Consider the following 22366-nt stretch of genomic DNA (forward strand, 5'->3'; position numbering starts at 1 on the left):
AATTAAAACAAAAAATTTTTATAATAATATAGCAAGTTCTAGTAATGTCAGCTTTATTCCTCATCAAATAAATGGAAATTTTAATCTTGGAAATAAAGATTTAATTGATGAATTAGAAAAAAGACTTACTAATTTTCGTATTTCAAAAAATGTATCTATAAATATGTTAAGAACAAATAATGACTCTTTTGACGAATCTGATGAAAGTAATAATGAAAGTGAATTAAATTTAGACAATCTTACTCAACAATTCATAAATGACAATGATGATATAAATCAGCTTACAAATGATTTTTCAAGATTAAATAAGATTAATTATTTTGGTAATAATCCAAAACCAACTATTAAAAATTATTGGAATAGACCTTCTCTTCCTGATATTCAAATTGAAGAAAGAGCTTTTCAATATGATCGTTCAGCTTACGATGGTACTTCTGTTTACGAATGGAATATCGATGGTAACTCTGAACATCAAATTCTTAATATTGTTCAAGAAATGACCATGGCAGCTAATGCTTACAAGTCTCACAATAATACTCAACTTCAAATTGTTAATATTATTATTTCTGGGTTTACTGGTACTCTTAAAGGTTGGTGGGATTTCTATATTACACCAGAAGAAAAGAATTTTATTATGAATGCCAAGAAAACCGTTATAAAACAAGAAAATAATTTACCAATTCAAACTCAAGAGGATGATATGGTTAATACTTTAATTTTTGCTATAATCAAAAACTTTGTAGGAGATCCTACTACTTTTCAAGAAAGAACTTCTGAAATTCTAATGAACTTACATTGTAGAAAATTAACTGATTTCAGATGGTACAAAGATAATTATCTCGTTAAAGTTTTTTCAAGACCAGATTGTAAAGAATCTTATTGGAAAGAACGTTTTATTGCTGGACTTCCAAAACTTTTTGCCGAAAGAATTAGACAAAAATTAAGAGAAAATTTTAATAATACAATTCCTTATCAAAACTTAACTTATGGAGACTTAATTAATTATATTAATAAAGAAGGATTAGCTATTTGTGCTGACCTTAGATTTAAAGAAAAACTTAAAAAAGATAGAATTAATAGTAAGAATGAATTAGGAAATTTTTGTCAACAATATGGTTATCAACCATTAACAGGTCCGTCTACTTCAAAAACCAAAAAATATAATAAAAAATCTTCAAAATATTTCAAGAAAAAGAAATATAATAAATCAGAAAAATATAAGAATTATAAGAAAAATAAATTTTTAACATCAAAAAACCCTTATAAACGATCTAATAAAAATTCTAAAAGAAAATCAAAAGACATTATTATTTGCCATAAATGTGGTCGTAATGGTCATAATGCTAATAATTGTTATGCAAAAACAAAAATTAATGAATTAAATATTTCAGAAGAATTAAAAGAACAAATTAGAAAAATTATGTTAAATTCTGATTCCGATTCTGATTCTAGTTTTACCGATTTTCAAGAAAATGATTTAAACATCTTAGAACAAAATACTTCAAGTTCGGAAGATTCTGATACATGCAAATGTGTTGGAAAATGTAATTGTAATTATTCAATTAATGTCCTTACAAACAATGACAAAGATCTTTTAAAAAAATTTGGATTCAATTAAAGATAAAAATATCCAAGAACTGTTGATAAAACAAATGCTTAATAAGAATGAAAATTCTATTTCAAATAATACAAAAATTTTTAATTTAAAAGACATATATGAAAGATTTTCTGAAACAAAACCCATTTCCATACAAGAACTTCAAGAAGAATTAAAATTAGTTAAACAAGACATAAAAGAAATTAAAGGCAAAATTATAACTCTTGAAAAGGGAAAAAATATTATTAATTCACAAAATAATGATAATAAAGATGAAAAGGTTATCGAAAGAATTATAAATGATCAAATTTCTCAAAAATGGAATACTCAAATAACTCTAGTAAAAAATAATTTTAAAATGGATATTACTGCTCTAATTGATAGTGGTGCTGATATGAACTGTATACAAGAAGGTTTATTTCCCACTCAATTTTATGAAAAAACTTCTTCTAGGCTTACTGGAGCTGAAGGAACCAGTTTAAAAATAAATTATAAAATTTCCGATGTTCATATTTGCAACAATCAAGATTATTGTTATAAAACTCATTTAATTTTAGTAAAAAATCTTACTTCTCCTTTAATTTTAGGAACACCTTTTATTACTAAATTATATCCTTTTATGGTTCAAGATGATGGAATTATTACTAAAGTTTTTGGAAAAGAAATTATGTTTAAATTTTGTGAACCTCCGTCTTATTCAACTATTAATATTCTTAATTATAAAACAAAACAAGCAAATTACCTTATCAATGAAATTAATGATTTTCGTATACATAATCAATTACAAGATAAGTATATTCAAGACAAAATTATAGCTTTAAAACAAAAGTTTGAAAATAATGTTTGCTCAAATATTCCAAACGCCTTTTGGAACAGAAAACAACATATTGTCAAATTACCTTATATTAAAACTATCAATGAAAAGGATATTCCTTCAAAATCAAGAGCTATTCATATGAATAATGAATTAGAAGCCCATTGTAAAAAAGAAATTCAAGATTTATTAGACAAAAAATTAATTAGACCTTCTAAATCTCCTTGGTCTTGTTCCGCTTTCTATGTTATGAATGCTGCTGAATTAGAAAGAGGATCACCAAGATTAGTTATCAATTATAAACCTTTAAATAAAGTTTTAGATTGGATTAGATATCCTATTCCTAATAAAAGAGATTTATTGAAAAAACTTTATGATTCAAAAATATTTTCAAAATTTGATATGAAATCTGGTTTTTGGCAAATTCAAATTCATGAAGAAGATAAATACAAAACAGGTTTTAATGTTCCTTTTGGACATTATGAGTGGAACGTTATGCCCTTTGGTTTAAAAAATGCTCCTTCTGAATTTCAAAACATTATGAATGATATTATCATTCCTATAAACAGTTTTTCAATTGTTTATATTGATGATGTTCTTATTTTTTCAAAATCTATTGATCAACATTTCAAACATTTAAATCAGTTTTATGATTTAATTTATAAAAATGGCTTAGCTGTTTCAGCTAAGAAAATGCATTTATTTCAAAATGAAATTAGATTTTTAGGACATAACATTGTTAATAATACTATTAAACCTATTATAAGAAGTTTAGAATTTTCTAATAAATTTCCTGACGAAATTATAGATAAAAAACAACTTCAACGATTTCTAGGATGTCTAAATTATATTCATGATTTTTTCAAAGATTTAGGAACTCTTTGCAAACCTCTTTATAATAGATTAAAAAATAATCCACAACCTTGGACTCAAGAACATACTAATATTGTTAAACTTATAAAACAAAAAATTCCTTCTTTACCTTGTTTAAATTTACCACATCCTTATGCTAATATCATAGTCGAAACTGATGCTAGTGATATTGGATTTGGAGGTATTTTAAAACAAAAATTATCAAATTCTTCTGAAGAACAATTGGTTCGTTTTTATTCAGGTGCTTGGAATAATACTCAAAAGAATTATTCAACTGTTAAAAAGGAGATTTTAAGTATTGTTTTATGTATTACTAAATTTGAAGATGATTTATTTATGAAAACTTTTTTATTAAGAATTGATTGTCAATCTGCAAAATCAATTTTAGAAAAAGATGTTAAAAATATAATTTCTAAACAAATCTTTGCTAGATGGCAAGCATTGTTGGGCAATTTTGATTTTGATATTGAATTTATAAAAGGAGAAAGCAATTCATTACCAGATTTTCTTTCTCGTGAATTTTTGCAGGGAAAATGAGTTCATCGTCTTCCTCTAAGATTGAAGACAAGAAACCAATTAATCAAAAGCTTGTTCCTTTCTCAAGTCAGAATCGTTTTTCTCCATTAACTCCAATTGCAAAAAATTCTCAACTTTATTCAAATATGCTTCAATCAAAATTAGTCAATCCAAACATTTCTCCAGTTCAATCAATTAGCCCTTTTTCAAAACCTATTCCTTCTGAAACACAACTTTCAACAACTTCTAAACCTACAAATAAAGCCCCTTATGTTCTCAATTCAAATCTCTTGAAAATCCAAATACTTGAAGATTCTCAAATTCTTAAGCTCAATCAAGGTTTTCATGTTCTTACTGAACACCTCTTTGGCCGAGGAAAAACCTTTCATGAAAACTCTTACAAATCTCGAGAATATTATCAAACCATTCTACAAGAATCTGGATCTGTTCAGATTGATCACCGTTCTAATAATAAAGAAGGATCTATTGATTTTAGCAAAGCCCGAATTCTTAAAATCATTTCTCCAGAAAATTGGTCATCCAATCTTTCTTTCGAAAAACCCCTTTATCAATTTCCTGCTTATCCAAGATATTCATATTATGATTACCAAGAAGCTTGGACTAAAGCATTTTTTCTTCGAAACTATTCTCATTCATGGTTCATTTTCTTTGATAAAAATTTTACCTGTGAATATCCCAGATGGTTTGTCAATTGGTATCGCTATATGGGACTTGTTCCTAGTTGTTTACCCACTGAAATTCTCAAAGGCTTTTCTAAATTCAAAGAGCTATTTATTCAACAAATCCCAGAATTTGAATATTTGTTACAATTCACCATGTTATTTAAAGTTCCATGGATTATGTCCTGGACATTCTCTTATCAAGAAGCAACAGACTTCAATCCCCCTTGGCTCAATAGACAATTTCGTCTAAAATGGTGGGATAAAGTCACAATTTCTCAAGCAAACGAGCAAGCTGTTTTCAATCATTATCAATCAATGTATAATCAAAAGCCAGAAATTGAAGCAAATCTTATCAAGAGTCTATCTTCTCCAGATGCTAATCTTATTAGCAAAATTCGTGCCGCTGCAAACTCTTCCCCTGAAGATCTACAACAATTACTTCAAGAAATTCGCAATTCTCCAACTAATTCAGAACATTCTCCCACATCTGTCAAAAATAATTTTCAAGATGCTCAAGATCCTTTTGATGATCCATTTGCAGATTAATTAAGTTTTTAATTTTGGTGTTATACCTTCAATGTAAGGTATTCTTTTATATGTGTTTGTTATTCAAAGGGGGGTAGTACGTGTGTTATCAAATTGTTCAACTATTATCAATTATACACTGTGTGTGTTCAACTATTATCAATTATACACTGTGTGAGTACATCAATTATCAAAAATATTATCATGTCTTCTGCAGTGAGATGATGCTAAATTATTGCATGAAAACAAACAACTTTTATAAAGATGAAAGAAGATGCTCCATTATCGCCAAAGAAGATTTCCATTATCAAAAAATGACAAAATATGATGCCAATTTGTCAAAAGCTTTAAAGTTTTGTCTGCCACATCTACACTCTGACAAATGCAAGTTGATTCAATAATTCTCAAGATGATCCGGTAATCCTTCGGTTTCCCGTCTCAAGATGTTTCAAGACTCCAAGACTCCTATATATTGAAGGGACATGTTTTAATGAAGATCATCTCAAAGTTCTCTAAAAATCTCTCTTATAAAACTTCTGTCAAATGTTTAGTTCATGTCTAAGAAAAGAGTTCTCCTATCTACTTCTAGATGTTCAAAATCTTTAGATTTTCAAATCATACTTGCTCCAGACGGATGCTCTGATTGTAATTTAAAAGAAGGTAATATATAAAGAATTTTATTCAATTATTGTCTTAACTCTGTTATCGCTATGACAGTCTCTTTTCGAGTTATTCTAACTATTAATTCTACAAGATTTGAAATTTTTGTTAAAATAATACTTGCATTTAATAATAATCAAATTCATGCTTGAAATATTATGTCTGATTCAAAGATACAAGCTAATCGTCATTATTATTGTAATCAATTAAAAGCTTTACAAGTTCTAATCCATAATTATGAGTTTAGAAGCAAAGATAGAAAACAGTTTTATAAAATAATGTATGATTTTTATCATCAAAAAATATCTGAAACTACTAGTTAGCAATTGGTATCAGAGCTACGTTTTAGACCAGAGATTAGTATGTATGATAATTTGTTTTGAAGAATCTAAAGATTTTGGTTCAATAACATTTTGTAAATTCCAATTACATGATTGAGTAATTTCTGACCATTTAAGTCGTTTAGGCATATGAACTTTTGTATGATTAGTATTTGCTTCGTAAATAATTGTTTCATTTCTGACCATTGAGTAATTTCTGACCATTTAAGTCGTTTAGGCAAAGACCCGTTTAGGCATATGAACTTTTGTATGATTAGGCAAAGACCCGTTTAGGCATATGAACTTTTGTATGATTAGGCAAAGACCCGTTTGTCAAATCCAAGAAATGAAACAATTATTTACGAAGCAAATACTAATCATACAAAAGTTCATATGCCTAAACGACTTAAATGGTCAGAAATTACTCAATCATGTAATTGGAATTTACAAAATGTTATTGAACCAAAATCTTTAGATTCTTCAAAACAAATTATCATACATACTAATCTCTGGTCTAAAACGTAGCTCTGATACCAATTGCTAACTAGTAGTTTCAGATATTTTTTTGATGATAAAAATCATACATTATTTTATAAAACTGTTTTCTATCTTTGCTTCTAAACTCATAATTATGGATTAGAACTTGTAAAGCTTTTAATTGATTACAATAATAATGACGATTAGCTTGTATCTTTGAATCAGACATAATATTTCAAGCATGAATTTGATTATTATTAAATGCAAGTATTATTTTAACAAAAATTTCAAATCTTGTAGAATTAATAGTTAGAATAACTCGAAAAGAGACTGTCATAGCGATAACAGAGTTAAGACAATAATTGAATAAAATTCTTTATATATTACCTTCTTTTAAATTACAATCAGAGCATCCGTCTGGAGCAAGTATGATTTGAAAATCTAAAGATTTTGAACATCTAGAAGTAGATAGGAGAACTCTTTTCTTAGACATGAACTAAACATTTGACAGAAGTTTTATAAGAGAGATTTTTAGAGAACTTTGAGATGATCTTCATTAAAACATGTCCCTTCAATATATAGGAGTCTTGGAGTCTTGAAACATCTTGAGACGGGAAACCGAAGGATTACCGGATCATCTTGAGAATTATTGAATCAACTTGCATTTGTCAGAGTGTAGATGTGGCAGACAAAACTTTAAAGCTTTTGACAAATTGGCATCATATTTTGTCATTTTTTGATAATGGAAATCTTCTTTGGCGATAATGGAGCATCTTCTTTCATCTTTATAAAAGTTGTTTGTTTTCATGCAATAATTTAGCATCATCTCACTGCAGAAGACATGATAATATTTTTGATAATTGATGTACTCACACAGTGTATAATTGATAATAGTTGAACACACACAGTGTATAATTGATAATAGTTGAACAATTTGATAACACACGTACTACCCCCCTTTGAATAACAAACACATATAAAAGAATACCTTACATTGAAGGTATAACACCAAAATTAAAAACTTAATTAATCTGCAAATGGATCATCAAAAGGATCTTGAGCATCTTGAAAATTATTTTTGACAGATGTGGGAGAATGTTCTGAATTAGTTGGAGAATTGCGAATTTCTTGAAGTAATTGTTGTAGATCTTCAGGGGAAGAGTTTGCAGCGGCACGAATTTTGCTAATAAGATTAGCATCTGGAGAAGATAGACTCTTGATAAGATTTGCTTCAATTTCTGGCTTTTGATTATACATTGATTGATAATGATTGAAAACAGCTTGCTCGTTTGCTTGAGAAATTGTGACTTTATCCCACCATTTTAGACGAAATTGTCTATTGAGCCAAGGGGGATTGAAGTCTGTTGCTTCTTGATAAGAGAATGTCCAGGACATAATCCATGGAACTTTAAATAACATGGTGAATTGTAACAAATATTCAAATTCTGGGATTTGTTGAATAAATAGCTCTTTGAATTTAGAAAAGCCTTTGAGAATTTCAGTGGGTAAACAACTAGGAACAAGTCCCATATAGCGATACCAATTGACAAACCATCTGGGATATTCACAGGTAAAATTTTTATCAAAGAAAATGAACCATGAATGAGAATAGTTTCGAAGAAAAAATGCTTTAGTCCAAGCTTCTTGGTAATCATAATATGAATATCTTGGATAAGCAGGAAATTGATAAAGGGGTTTTTCGAAAGAAAGATTGGATGACCAATTTTCTGGAGAAATGATTTTAAGAATTCGGGCTTTGCTAAAATCAATAGATCCTTCTTTATTATTAGAACGGTGATCAATCTGAACAGATCCAGATTCTTGTAGAATGGTTTGATAATATTCTCGAGATTTGTAAGAGTTTTCATGAAAGGTTTTTCCTCGGCCAAAGAGGTGTTCAGTAAGAACATGAAAACCTTGATTGAGCTTAAGAATTTGAGAATCTTCAAGTATTTGGATTTTCAAGAGATTTGAATTGAGAACATAAGGGGCTTTATTTGTAGGTTTAGAAGTTGTTGAAAGTTGTGTTTCAGAAGGAATAGGTTTTGAAAAAGGGCTAATTGATTGAACTGGAGAAATGTTTGGATTGACTAATTTTGATTGAAGCATATTTGAATAAAGTTGAGAATTTTTTGCAATTGGAGTTAATGGAGAAAAACGATTCTGACTTGAGAAAGGAACAAGCTTTTGATTAATTGGTTTCTTGTCTTCAATCTTAGAGGAAGACGATGAACTCATTTTCCCTGCAAAAATTCACGAGAAAGAAAATCTGGTAATGAATTGCTTTCTCCTTTTATAAATTCAATATCAAAATCAAAATTGCCCAACAATGCTTGCCATCTAGCAAAGATTTGTTTAGAAATTATATTTTTAACATCTTTTTCTAAAATTGATTTTGCAGATTGACAATCAATTCTTAATAAAAAAAGTTTTCATAAATAAATCATCTTCAAATTTAGTAATACATAAAACAATACTTAAAATCTCCTTTTTAACAGTTGAATAATTCTTTTGAGTATTATTCCAAGCACCTGAATAAAAACGAACCAATTGTTCTTCAGAAGAATTTGATAATTTTTGTTTTAAAATACCTCCAAATCCAATATCACTAGCATCAGTTTCGACTATGATATTAGCATAAGGATGTGGTAAATTTAAACAAGGTAAAGAAGGAATTTTTTGTTTTATAAGTTTAACAATATTAGTATGTTCTTGAGTCCAAGGTTGTGGATTATTTTTTAATCTATTATAAAGAGGTTTGCAAAGAGTTCCTAAATCTTTGAAAAAATCATGAATATAATTTAGACATCCTAGAAATCGTTGAAGTTGTTTTTTATCTATAATTTCGTCAGGAAATTTATTAGAAAATTCTAAACTTCTTATAATAGGTTTAATAGTATTATTAACAATGTTATGTCCTAAAAATCTAATTTTTATTTTGAAATAAATGCATTTTCTTAGCTGAAACAGCTAAGCCATTTTTATAAATTAAATCATAAAACTGATTTAAATGTTTGAAATGTTGATCAATAGATTTTGAAAAAATAAGAACATCATCAATATAAACAATTGAAAAACTGTTTATAGGAATGATAATATCATTCATAATGTTTTGAAATTCAGAAGGAGCATTTTTTAAACCAAAGGGCATAACGTTCCACTCATAATGTCCAAAAGGAACATTAAAACCTGTTTTGTATTTATCTTCTTCATGAATTTGAATTTGCCAAAAACCAGATTTCATATCAAATTTTGAAAATATTTTTGAATCATAAAGTTTTTTCAATAAATCTCTTTTATTAGGAATAGGATATCTAATCCAATCTAAAACTTTATTTAAAGGTTTATAATTGATAACTAATCTTGGTGATCCTCTTTCTAATTCAGCAGCATTCATAACATAGAAAGCGGAACAAGACCAAGGAGATTTAGAAGGTCTAATTAATTTTTTGTCTAATAAATCTTGAATTTCTTTTTTACAATGGGCTTCTAATTCATTATTCATATGAATAGCTCTTGATTTTGAAGGAATATCCTTTTCATTGAAAGTTTTAATATAAGGTAATTTGACAATATGTTGTTTTCTGTTCCAAAAGGCGTTTGGAATATTTGAGCAAACATTATTTTCAAACTTTTGTTTTAAAGCTATAATTTTGTCTTGAATATACTTATCTTGTAATTGATTATGTATACGAAAATCATTAATTTCATTGATAAGGTAATTTGCTTGTTTTGTTTTATAATTAAGAATATTAATAGTTGAATAAGACGGAGGTTCACAAAATTTAAACATAATTTCTTTTCCAAAAACTTTAGTAATAATTCCATCATCTTGAACCATAAAAGGATATAATTTAGTAATAAAAGGTGTTCCTAAAATTAAAGGAGAAGTAAGATTTTTTACTAAAATTAAATGAGTTTTATAACAATAATCTTGATTGTTGCAAATATGAACATCGGAAATTTTATAATTTATTTTTAAACTGGTTCCTTCAGCTCCAGTAAGCCTAGAAGAAGTTTTTTCATAAAATTGAGTGGGAAATAAACCTTCTTGTATACAGTTCATATCAGCACCACTATCAATTAGAGCAGTAATATCCATTTTAAAATTATTTTTTACTAGAGTTATTTGAGTATTCCATTTTTGAGAAATTTGATCATTTATAATTCTTTCGATAACCTTTTCATCTTTATTATCATTATTTTGTGAATTAATAATATTTTTTCCCTTTTCAAGAGTTATAATTTTGCCTTTAATTTCTTTTATGTCTTGTTTAACTAATTTTAATTCTTCTTGAAGTTCTTGTATGGAAATGGGTTTTGTTTCAGAAAATCTTTCATATATGTCTTTTAAATTAAAAATTTTTGTATTATTTGAAATAGAATTTTCATTCTTATTAAGCATTTGTTTTATCAACAGTTCTTGGATATTTTTATCTTTAATTGAATCCAAATTTTTTAAAAGATCTTTGTCATTGTTTGTAAGGACATTAATTGAATAATTACAATTACATTTTCCAACACATTTGCATGTATCAGAATCTTCCGAACTTGAAGTATTTTGTTCTAAGATGTTTAAATCATTTTCTTGAAAATCGGTAAAACTAGAATCAGAATCGGAATCAGAATTTAACATAATTTTTCTAATTTGTTCTTTTAATTCTTCTGAAATATTTAATTCATTAATTTTTGTTTTTGCATAACAATTATTAGCATTATGACCATTACGACCACATTTATGGCAAATAATAATGTCTTTTGATTTTCTTTTAGAATTTTTATTAGATCGTTTATAAGGGTTTTTTGATGTTAAAAATTTATTTTTCTTATAATTCTTATATTTTTCTGATTTATTATATTTCTTTTTCTTGAAATATTTTGAAGATTTTTTATTATATTTTTTGGTTTTTGAAGTAGACGGACCTGTTAATGGTTGATAACCATATTGTTGACAAAAATTTCCTAATTCATTCTTACTATTAATTCTATCTTTTTTAAGTTTTTCTTTAAATCTAAGGTCAGCACAAATAGCTAATCCTTCTTTATTAATATAATTAATTAAGTCTCCATAAGTTAAGTTTTGATAAGGAATTGTATTATTAAAATTTTCTCTTAATTTTTGTCTAATTCTTTCGGCAAAAAGTTTTGGAAGTCCAGCAATAAAACGTTCTTTCCAATAGGATTCTTTACAATCTGGTCTTGAAAAAACTTTAACGAGATAATTATCTTTGTACCATCTGAAATCAGTTAATTTTCTACAATGTAAGTTCATTAGAATTTCAGAAGTTCTTTCTTGAAAAGTAGTAGGATCTCCTACAAAGTTTTTGATTATAGCAAAAATTAAAGTATTAACCATATCATCCTCTTGAGTTTGAATTGGTAAATTATTTTCTTGTTTTATAACGGTTTTCTTGGCATTCATAATAAAATTCTTTTCTTCTGGTGTAATATAGAAATCCCACCAACCTTTAAGAGTACCAGTAAACCCAGAAATAATAATATTAACAATTTGAAGTTGAGTATTATTGTGAGACTTGTAAGCATTAGCTGCCATGGTCATTTCTTGAACAATATTAAGAATTTGATGTTCAGAGTTACCATCGATATTCCATTCGTAAACAGAAGTACCATCGTAAGCTGAACGATCATATTGAAAAGCTCTTTCTTCAATTTGAATATCAGGAAGAGAAGGTCTATTCCAATAATTTTTAATAGTTGGTTTTGGATTATTACCAAAATAATTAATCTTATTTAATCTTGAAAAATCATTTGTAAGCTGATTTATATCATCATTGTCATTTATGAATTGTTGAGTAAGATTGTCTAAATTTAATTCACTTTCATTATTACTTTCATCAGATTCGTCAAAAGAGTCATTATTTGTTCTTAACATATTTATAGATACATTTTTTGAAATACGAAAATTAGTAAGTCTTTTTTCTAATTCATCAATTAAATCTTTATTTCCAAGATTAAAATTTCCATTTATTTGATGAGGAATAAAGCTGACATTACTAGAACTTGCTATATTATTATAAAAATTTTTTGTTTTAATTTTATTTTCTTTTGATAATTGTAAATTTATAGTATTTTCTTCAATCCTATTTAGTTGATCTGAAATAGTTAAAAGAGTTTCATTTGAGTAATTATTTTGATAAATAATGTTTTGAAAACATTTTTCATTTGTTATCTGACTCGGAACTTTAACTAAAGGAGTTGCAATGAAATTATTATCAATAATGATTTCCTTTTTTGGCGGATACTCAGAAATAATTTCTTGATTAGTAATAACATCCTTGTATGTTTTTGAAGAAACAGGAAAAATAGTTTGCATTTTAAAAGGATAATCTATATTATGTTTAGGAGCATAAATTAATTCGAACCATTGAAAAAACGGAGAGTGAATTTGATTTGATAAAACATAATCTTCCCAAAGTCCAAAATGTAAAAATCTTATATAATATGAAAAGTTTTCTTCATGCCAAATTCTTTTTATATTATTATAATCTTTATAATATTCTTCTTCTTTTAAATAATCAAAATTAACATATGATGGTATTTTAGAAATATCTATATTAATATTCATTTTAACAAGTTGATTGATTTAATCTAAAAGATATATTTTTAATAATACTAAGTTGAGCACTAATAACAATAGTTTTATTTTTAATCATTTTTGATAAGCAATATATTATTTCTTTTTGAATATTATAATTATATGTGTCCTTTTCAGTATTAATTAATTTAATTTCTTCGTCTTTTTTAAGTTGTTTAATTCTATTTATTTCTTTAGAAATGCTTGCAATAATTTTCCATCTGGTCTTTAATAAATTATTCCAAAATTTATTATTATTACTACAACTAATCTGTCTTTTAGAACTCATTAACACGTATATTTAGATAAATTTCTTAAATAATTATCAAGATGTATATTAAAGGTTTTTAATACTGCTTTTATGTTATTAATTTCTTGTTCTAATTCCAATAGTTCTTTATCATTATTTATATTTTTTAATTCTAATATCTTTTCTTGCAAGAGTTTTTTAAATATTTTTATTGAATTTCTTAATCTCTTAATAGCAGTAACTCTATTTCTATTTAAAGAATTGCAATTTATTTGAACTTTATTAGTCATAATTGTTGTCTATAATTTTGAAGTTCATTAATAAAATCAGATTTAGTAGGACTTGGTAAACTTGTATCACTAGTTTGGTCTTCTTGATAAAGAGGTTTAGGAATAGGACTAGAATAGTCAACAGTTTTTAAATTTAAAGACTTTGATTTTGAAAGCGAAAATTTAGAAGTACCAATTTCAGGAATAGAACTAGTAGAAAATCTAGATGAAGAAAAATTTGTAGAAGAAAAGTTTATATCAACTGAGCCATCATTATGCTCAATTATATTTGAAATTTGTTTTGAAGAATCTAAAGATTTTGGTTCAATAACATTTTGTAAATTCCAATTACATGATTGAGTAATTTCTGACCATTTAAGTCGTTTAGGCATATGAACTTTTGTATGATTAGTATTTGCTTCGTAAATAATTGTTTCATTTCTTGGATTTGACAAACGGGTCTTTGGTTCTAAGGTAGTTGTCATGGTTTTATAACAAACACGATAAATAATTGCTAAAGGTTTAGAGTTATTTTTAAATTCTAAATTCTTTGTTTCAACAGTTAAAACCAAAGTGTCTAAAATATTTTTGTCAAATAATCCTACGGAAAAATTCGGATAACAATTAAAATAAATTGGTCCATTTGCGATATTTGTTTCTGCCATAGCTAAAATAGAATTTTGAAAATCTGTATGTCTTTTATCTCTTAATATTAAGAGAACAGGAGCATCAACACCAATTCTAAAAAGAGGTTTGATAGCAATTTGAACAAGACCTAAATGAAGAAATTTATATTTTTGTCTATGTTCGAAAATAGATCTTGATGATAACAAATTTATATTTTGTTGGTTTTGACCAATGGATAGGGTTTGTTCAGTCATTTTAATTGAGTAACTTTGAAAATAATCAAAAGTCCCTATTCTATAAATTGTGTTTATATTTGTTTTAGGTATAGTCCAATCATTTAAATTTTGTTCTATATTATCAATAGTTTCTTCAATAGAGTTTATATGATTATCATCATAATCTTGTTCTTTATTCATAATATTTTTACCAGTATCATATTTTTTAGATAATATGCGTGAAAATCTACTCATATTTGATTAATTTTTAGTTTAAAGATTTTATAAGAAAACTTACTTGTTTTATCTAGGATGAACAGAGAGGGCATCGGCCCAACGATGATTGTGGTCCGGCTCCGTGACTTACCATACTTGCACGTCTTACGCTAATCCAACCAATCACTGGTCTGGTCTCTGTATCATTCTTAACAAAACTCATAGTTTTCTTAAAATCTTCAAACAAAAATTAACCAAATAACAAACAGAGTTATCATACATACTAATCTCTGGTCTAAAACGTAGCTCTGATACCAATTGCTAACTAGTAGTTTCAGATATTTTTTTGATGATAATATATATATATATATATATATATATATATATATAAGGTTTTAAGATTCGAAAGGGAAGCTACTTGAGGCTAGGAACTGAATTATTTTCAAAAATTCGAGTTTGAGTTTGTTAACAATGGAGGAAATCAGGCAGCAGGAGCTGCGAGAAAGAATACATCCTATTTTCTGAATTTGGCATAATAGGTCCCTGGAGTTTGGTCTACGAACAGAAAAAAAAAACCTTGCTTAACTTCTCTCTACATAATTAGTTTCAGAAATGGCACAATCCACCCTTGACTTATAAATCCCAATTATTTATTAAACAAAAAAAAAGTCAAAGTGTGGCACCACTCCTTGTGTGTGGTATGAAACCACATTTTTGTGGTAAATGGTGACGTGACGCCTACGTGGCACTGCGGTTTTATGAGGGAGTGTGACAACACTCCCTCCAACCTTACTACTTCCAATATTTCTTTCCAAGATCAGTGAATATCCAATAATTTTAAATTTGTATTGTGTGAGACTTTTAAATACCGTCTTCAAGAAATACTCTTTCATTTAAATTTAACGGTTGATATCCATTGTTGAGTCTTAGTGCACTCAGGTATCTTGAAATTTAAACAAAAGACACATAGCAGATAATACTTGGTAGGCGAAAGTGGACTTCAAACCAAAACCTATATACGAAATTTGATTTTTTTTGTCTTTTACATTAGTAGATGTGAGAGATTTTGAAACAAAAAAATGACATAAGAAAAGACCCATATGGAACAACCAAAAAAGAAATCGTTGGCTTTAATTTTCCTTGAAAAAGTCAAAAGTCGAAGTGCCATAGTTTAAAAAAATCAACAACACAGTTATCATTTACGTAGTATCTACCAACAAAGGCTTGAAGATGAAAGATTGTACAAGCTATGTCGATGAGAAAGCAAAAATAGAGCTGAAATAGCAGCGCCCAAGAGAAAACGAGGAAGAAGAAGAAGCATCGTTCGTCATTGGAAACATATTATAGGAAAACTTATTAATCTTTAATTTTAGAGGATTGTTAAAAGTAACACATAAATTTCAGTGGATTGATTAAAAGTTACATTGGACAAATCAAACCCCTTTTAAAAACTTTTAACTTTTAGCGTTTAAGAAAAAAAATTACTCTTTATTACAAGCTTTTGGTTTTTATTTTAAATGAAAAATACTCATAATCCAAAAATTATTGCAAGTAGTTTTTACAAACTTTTAGTTTTATGTAATATTATACTTTTAAAAGTTTCTAACTAGTTTACCGAACATTTCAACATAAATAAAAGATACAATTTTCTATTTTCAATTATCGACTAGTAAACTAACATTTCAACATAAATAAAAGATACAATTTTCTATTTTCAATTATCGACTAGTTTTACCAAAGATGTTGTGAAGTATATATAATTTTATTTTCATCTTCTTAAAATTAATGTTCATTTAAATAACAGGAAAAGTTACTTTTGTTACTTTTATATGATTATATGCTATACTAAATGTAAACAAAGTTGTGATTAGATTCTATGTAATAAAATAGGTTGAGGTCTAAAGTATAAAAGCATAATTAGAGTATTTTAAATGCTAATGCCGGAAAAAGAAACAACCATTCGGTGTATGCAAAAAGGCTCGATCACACCCACACGGCACACTAGCTCTCCACTATGAATGGCCATTAGATAAGTAGCATATATATATATATATATATATATATATATATATATATATATATATATATATATATATATATATATATATATATACTAGAAAGTTCGAGGCCCGTGCTTAGCACGACTCAAGAGTAGTTTTTGGCGTATCATTGAAAAACCATTAGACTACACCGACAAACATTAGTAAAAAAACATAGATCAGATAAAACTCGAAAATTAATATATTGGATGATACTTGATCAGCTTTCTGACATTTAGTATTATGCAGTTTTAAAAAATGATCATCAGTTATGGTTTATTGAAATTAGAAATGTAAACTATCAACAGTTATTAATGAAATGGTTATTATATAAGAGATGCATGGGGTGCTCTGAAGAGATGTAAAGTATTATACATTTATTAATGTAATGGAATGTTATAATATGCACTATTGTTGGGGTGTAAAATTATCCATGTATGATTTTTTAATGTGTTGACTTTTGTAAAACTCACGTGTATGTGGTGCATTAGCCTTTTGACTCATGAGATAGAGAGTGAGAGAGAGACATGTAAACACCTCTATATAAGGTGAGTTTATTCCGCATGTAGAGGTGTGCTTGAGAGATGTAAAATTGAGTGTGTAAGTGTGTGTTATTTATGTAGATTTAGATCTAGATCCCTTTTTGTAACACCATACATAATCGAATGCATCTCTTAAACACCGAAATCACCGTGTTCTTTGTGCGTTCTTTAATTCCGCATGCCAAACCAATGTTTATAATTCAACTACAATTGGTATCAGAGCGAGTCTTCGAAGATCAACATGATTTTTTGAAGAACGATTCTCGGTTTGGCAAAATTTGTCACAATTGGAGCATTTTTGGTGAGTCTCTCTCTCTATGATCTCTCATAATTGCGTTGATTCATGCGTTGCGTTCTTGATTTTTGATCGTTTTGATTCATTGGACTATATTCGTTTTTACCCCATTGATGATCCAATAAATTTTTGTTTAGATCTAGCCTAAAACCAAATTTCATTACTGTTCATAGATCCAAAACTTAGAGCCCAAATTAATATCACGAGTACTGTTCATCATTATTGAGCCCAAACATTTTATGATCTGATAATAACTTTTTGAGTCCATTATTCGTTGTTCACCATTCATCATCGTTGCTTTATCTGTTGTACGTTTTTGATGTTCGTAACACGTTTTTTTTTCCGAGTTCTTGTGCTAATGCCCAAATATTTACATGTCTCTCTCTCACTCTCTATCTCATGAGTCAAAAGGCTAATGCACCACATACAAGTGGGTTTTACAAAAGTCAACACATTACAAAGTCATATATGGATAAATTTGCACCCCAACAACTATGTTTAGAAACAACAATAATTAATAAGAGTTATATATATATATATATATATATATATATATATATATATATATATATATACAAACTTAAATTATAATAATATATCATTCTTGGAGTTAATTACATATGCATAATAACATCATACGAAATTGATGAATATAATATCTAATGGAAGTAGCGGTATCAAATATAATAATAGTTTAGAATTTTTATTTAAATTTGATAGGTGTGAATATCTATATCATTTTTTTTGGTCTTGATGTGCCAGCTGTCGATGTTTCAGTTAGTTTTGTTTTCCTATTGTCCGTTCGGTTTCGCTTTTGTGTTTGTTAGGAGAACGTGGTTTTGTTGTTGACAAAGCTTCATCTTCATTTGATAGTTGGAGTTGTTGTTTGTTTTCGCTTTGATGCTCTGGGAGTCTATGTGCCTTCACAACGACGAATCTTGTAATAGGGTTTTCTTGATTCGATGTCTTATATGATCGTACATATGCCAGAAGTGGTAATGATCCAATTGATTTTGCAATTATATCTTGTACAATTTGTTCATGGTTTTTAAAATGATAACATCAATAATCGATTGTTAAATTACAATTGTAATATTTAAAATAATAGGCTTACATTTTCTTCCGCATCTTTGATATCATTGGGGTCCAATTTAATGAACTTTTCAATTTCTGGCGTTGAAATGCTTGCTGCAATTGAGCTGGTACCATCATCGATTTCAATTATTGCCCTTGACCTTCACATAGAATTATCATTTAGTATAAAAAAATATGGTTTAAATACTTGAATGATGGAATACACTTACATGAGTTGTACTTTAGATTGTTTTTTGCAGGCAGAGCATGTGATGATCCACTTTACATCGGCCACAACAGGTTTTAAGCAGGTAGCACATCCTATTTGTGTGAAACTTCTATCTTGACGAGGAAAATTAAGAGTTCCTTTTATCCATGTTGGTTTACCCTGTTTTAGGTGAAAAAATTTATATAGATAACATATAGTATAGAATATTGTGTAAAAGGTCATGAAAAAATGTTCTAATTAGTAACATTTTTCATTCTTGTAATTGTTTTGCCTATCGGAAGTATGTCTCTCTCTTGGGGAGGGGGCAACAGAATATCGGTATCCTTATATGTTTGTTTTTCAAGTAGTTCTTTAATTCCTGTTCTGCTATTTGTATACCTGTCAAATACAAATAGAATTAATTAAATTGAATTTTGGTTAATGGGTTGTGGATTATACCAATTTTGTAGTTGTGGATTTATAAGAATTGCAGAGCTACTACTTGTTGAGAGTGATTGTCCTGTGTGATTATAAGACATAAGATAAGATGTTTTTTAAAAATTTTGTTATATATATATAGTGTTTTAAGCAATTGTGTTTTAAGCAACATTATCTTACCGTAGAAAGTTGTCACCTTTACTCTCATTGCAAATATCATTGGCCCGGTTTCCACTATTTGGTCTAAGGTATTGCCTTCATTTTCATTGATGTAATTCCATAATGTTAATATTAAAAGTTTTTTCCTGAAAATTAAAAGGTAGGAATAATATGATGAATAATTTTTTAATTTAACAAAATAAAAATGTCATCTTATTGGGCAATTGTCCACATACTCTTCGTTAACAATGATTACATCTCTTTTCGATGATGGCTCTTGGCCTGGTTTCATCTTCTGACTTGAAAAACATTTTATTACAATACCCCTTACATCTGCAGTTTGAACATCAAAGTTAGTAAAGGACATAATAAAAATGAGTGATAACTGATAAGTATAGAACAAGTAATTTTTGCGTACTTAAATCTTTTTTCTCATCTGCATATTTGTATAGGTCACTAAAGGGAGTAAAGGTGAACTTGCATGTGAGTGTTGGTGGGGTTTCATCTTGAAAAGGTTCAATGAGTGTCAGTTTGTTGATTATATTCTTTTAAATTTCCATAAATCGCTGAAGAATTTTGTAGGAGTTACTTATATTCTAATAATTGTATGTTAAATTGTATATATTATAATACATTCGTATTTCAGCCAACACGTATGTGCGGTTTGCGCTGAATTGATGTTGTAAACCGTGTTTGCAAATAGATGGAATGCATTGAAGATTTATAATGAAAGTTAACAGTGTATTCCGAAAAGTAAATTTGTGTATGCGACGATGCAAAATTGGAAAGGACATTGAACATACCTGTTAGTGAAGAGAAGTGCAAAGAGGATTTTGATATAAGAATATTGTAGTTTTGTTTATTGCAGTTGAAACAGAGTAACAAATCGTATTAGTCAATTGCCGGTTAGAAGAAGTTTCTAATAACCGATTAGCAGTTAAAATTGTCGGTAGTAGTTGAAAGTTGTGGAATCTGTAGTAAGAGTTGACGGTGATTGCGGCGGCCTGTATATAGCTAGCTGTATACAGCGATATGTAAGGGACGGAGAATGGGTGTGGTTAACGGCGAAGTTCGTTAGGGCCGGTTATTTAATATTTAGGGTACATGACATACCTTTGGGCTGGGCCATTTATATTGATCTTTTGTGACAAAATTTCGAAATGTATTTTGCCAATAATTAGCCGATCTAAAAGCTTCAAATATTTATTTGTTTCTTATATGATAAAATTTTAAATATATAAAATAGGATAATAACTTAAGAAGTGTTGCCGCTTTATGATTTTAAACATAATACAATTGTATTTGATGTATTTTATATTTAACTCAAAAAATGGCATCATGAAGATGATCAAAATTGCGGCAATGATGATCATTAGTAATTTCCTTTACAGTTAAGTTAATTTAAAAATTAACTATTTAGGCCTCAAATGACCAATCGATGGCAAATGATCTGATTCACCATATACATATAAATAAATTTGAAATAAAATCATAAATGAAACTGTATGACAATACAATTTATGGTTGCAAAGTTTATGTAATAAAGCAAGCAATTGCAGTCATTGCATGTTGTCTTCTTGGCGTGATGAATTGAACTTGTCCCTTTCCTTTTGTACTACCATATGATGTTGCAGTAAAGTTGTTTCTGCATGAAGGTACGTATCTTGCATCAGGATTAAGAATTACTTTGGCAAAATTAATAAATGTGGATATCATTAATTGTAAAATAGAGTGCAAATATGAAAATAAACACTTTAATCAGGATAATATAATGAGCTGTAGGTAATGCAATCATACCGATATAAATGAAAGAGATGGATCTCCAGAAGGGTTGTGATTCTTTGCATGTTGTTTACTATTGAAATATTGTAATATTTAAGTATAATTATTACTTTGTAAAGTAAACAAACGGATTTAAATACAAAAGAAAAATATTGCTTATTACAGTCTGTAATAAAAATTAATTGCTATAATCGAAAATAAATGGATTTCTTTGGATAGTTCATTGACATATCATTTAAATCAAGTAATATTAAATGAAAAGAATGAAATTTGGGATGTAATGCAGAAAACAAAGTGCACTTACCAGATCACTGAATAATAGTGTATTCCTGTGATGATCCGAAATCATTATTTTCGGTTTAGTAGTTGTTTTCATGTTGGAAATATTCATGGTCTAAATTTATATAAAAAAGCATGTAATCTGTCAAGCAACCATGATATTGCAAAAACACTTACATTGATGGTTGTAATTTGTTTGGCAAAGAAAGGAACTACCATCGCTGGAATGCATACCTGAAATTCAATTGAATTACTGCATGAAAATTTATCATATAAGGGGATGAAAACGCATATTAGAGCGTAAACTGTTGATTGATTGCCTTTGAAGCATGTTAGTAGCAATTGTCAATTTTACCCTCAAAGTAAAAAGTAACATAAACCCTTCAATAGAAAGACTACGGTGATGACCTGAAGCAAATCATAAACATCCACAATATTAAAAAAATCAACGACAATAAAACAATAAAAACTGCATTCTAATTCAAACAAAACACAAAATCAGGGCATGAATTCGATACTTTGTGACACAGGAGAGAATGATAATAAGAATTAGGACAAAAATTGTCAATAGAATTCTGAACGGGGCAGGAAAATCCAACTATTGGGTTAACAATAAGAAATAGATAAGATCAAGATCAAATTAGGGTTCGTGAAGATAACATATCTGTAGCAAACATGGTGACAGCAAATGGAACGATTGTGTTGTCCCTCTTTGGCTCCGCATTCAACAATATTACACTTTCAGGGATAATTTCAAACGGTAAAAATTATGATTTTTTGGGGATCATGTAATTTAAGTGAAAATCGAATGAATATTACCTCTTTTGAAGATTCAAGGACCAACAATCAACCCACCATCGGCAGAAGTGACTTGGTGGAATATTTGCACAACGAATTAGGTTTTTTTTTGGGT

General features: G+C 28.0%; 1 protein-coding gene across 1 annotated transcript in view; it reads right to left on the minus strand.

The window, feature by feature from the left end:
- Positions 1-20521, minus strand: part of LOC145113223 (replication protein A 70 kDa DNA-binding subunit B-like) — an 86743-nt gene extending 66222 nt beyond the window's left edge. Inside the window, exons 1-7 of the mRNA XM_079049337.1 lie at positions 20506-20521; positions 19629-19725; positions 19414-19538; positions 19255-19315; positions 19062-19194; positions 18818-18975; positions 18628-18748 (exon numbers count right to left, since the gene is read on the minus strand). Coding sequence (XP_078905463.1) covers positions 18628-18748; positions 18818-18975; positions 19062-19194; positions 19255-19315; positions 19414-19538; positions 19629-19725; positions 20506-20521 — 711 coding nt within the window. The remainder of the gene's footprint in view (positions 1-18627; positions 18749-18817; positions 18976-19061; positions 19195-19254; positions 19316-19413; positions 19539-19628; positions 19726-20505) is intronic.
- Between the last annotated feature and the right edge of the window lie 1845 nt (positions 20522-22366).

This window comes from Lactuca virosa, chromosome 5, assembly GCF_052849685.1.
Source record: "Lactuca virosa cultivar CGN04683 chromosome 5, Lactuca_virosa_CGN04683_v6, whole genome shotgun sequence".
NCBI lineage: Eukaryota > Viridiplantae > Streptophyta > Magnoliopsida > Asterales > Asteraceae > Lactuca > Lactuca virosa.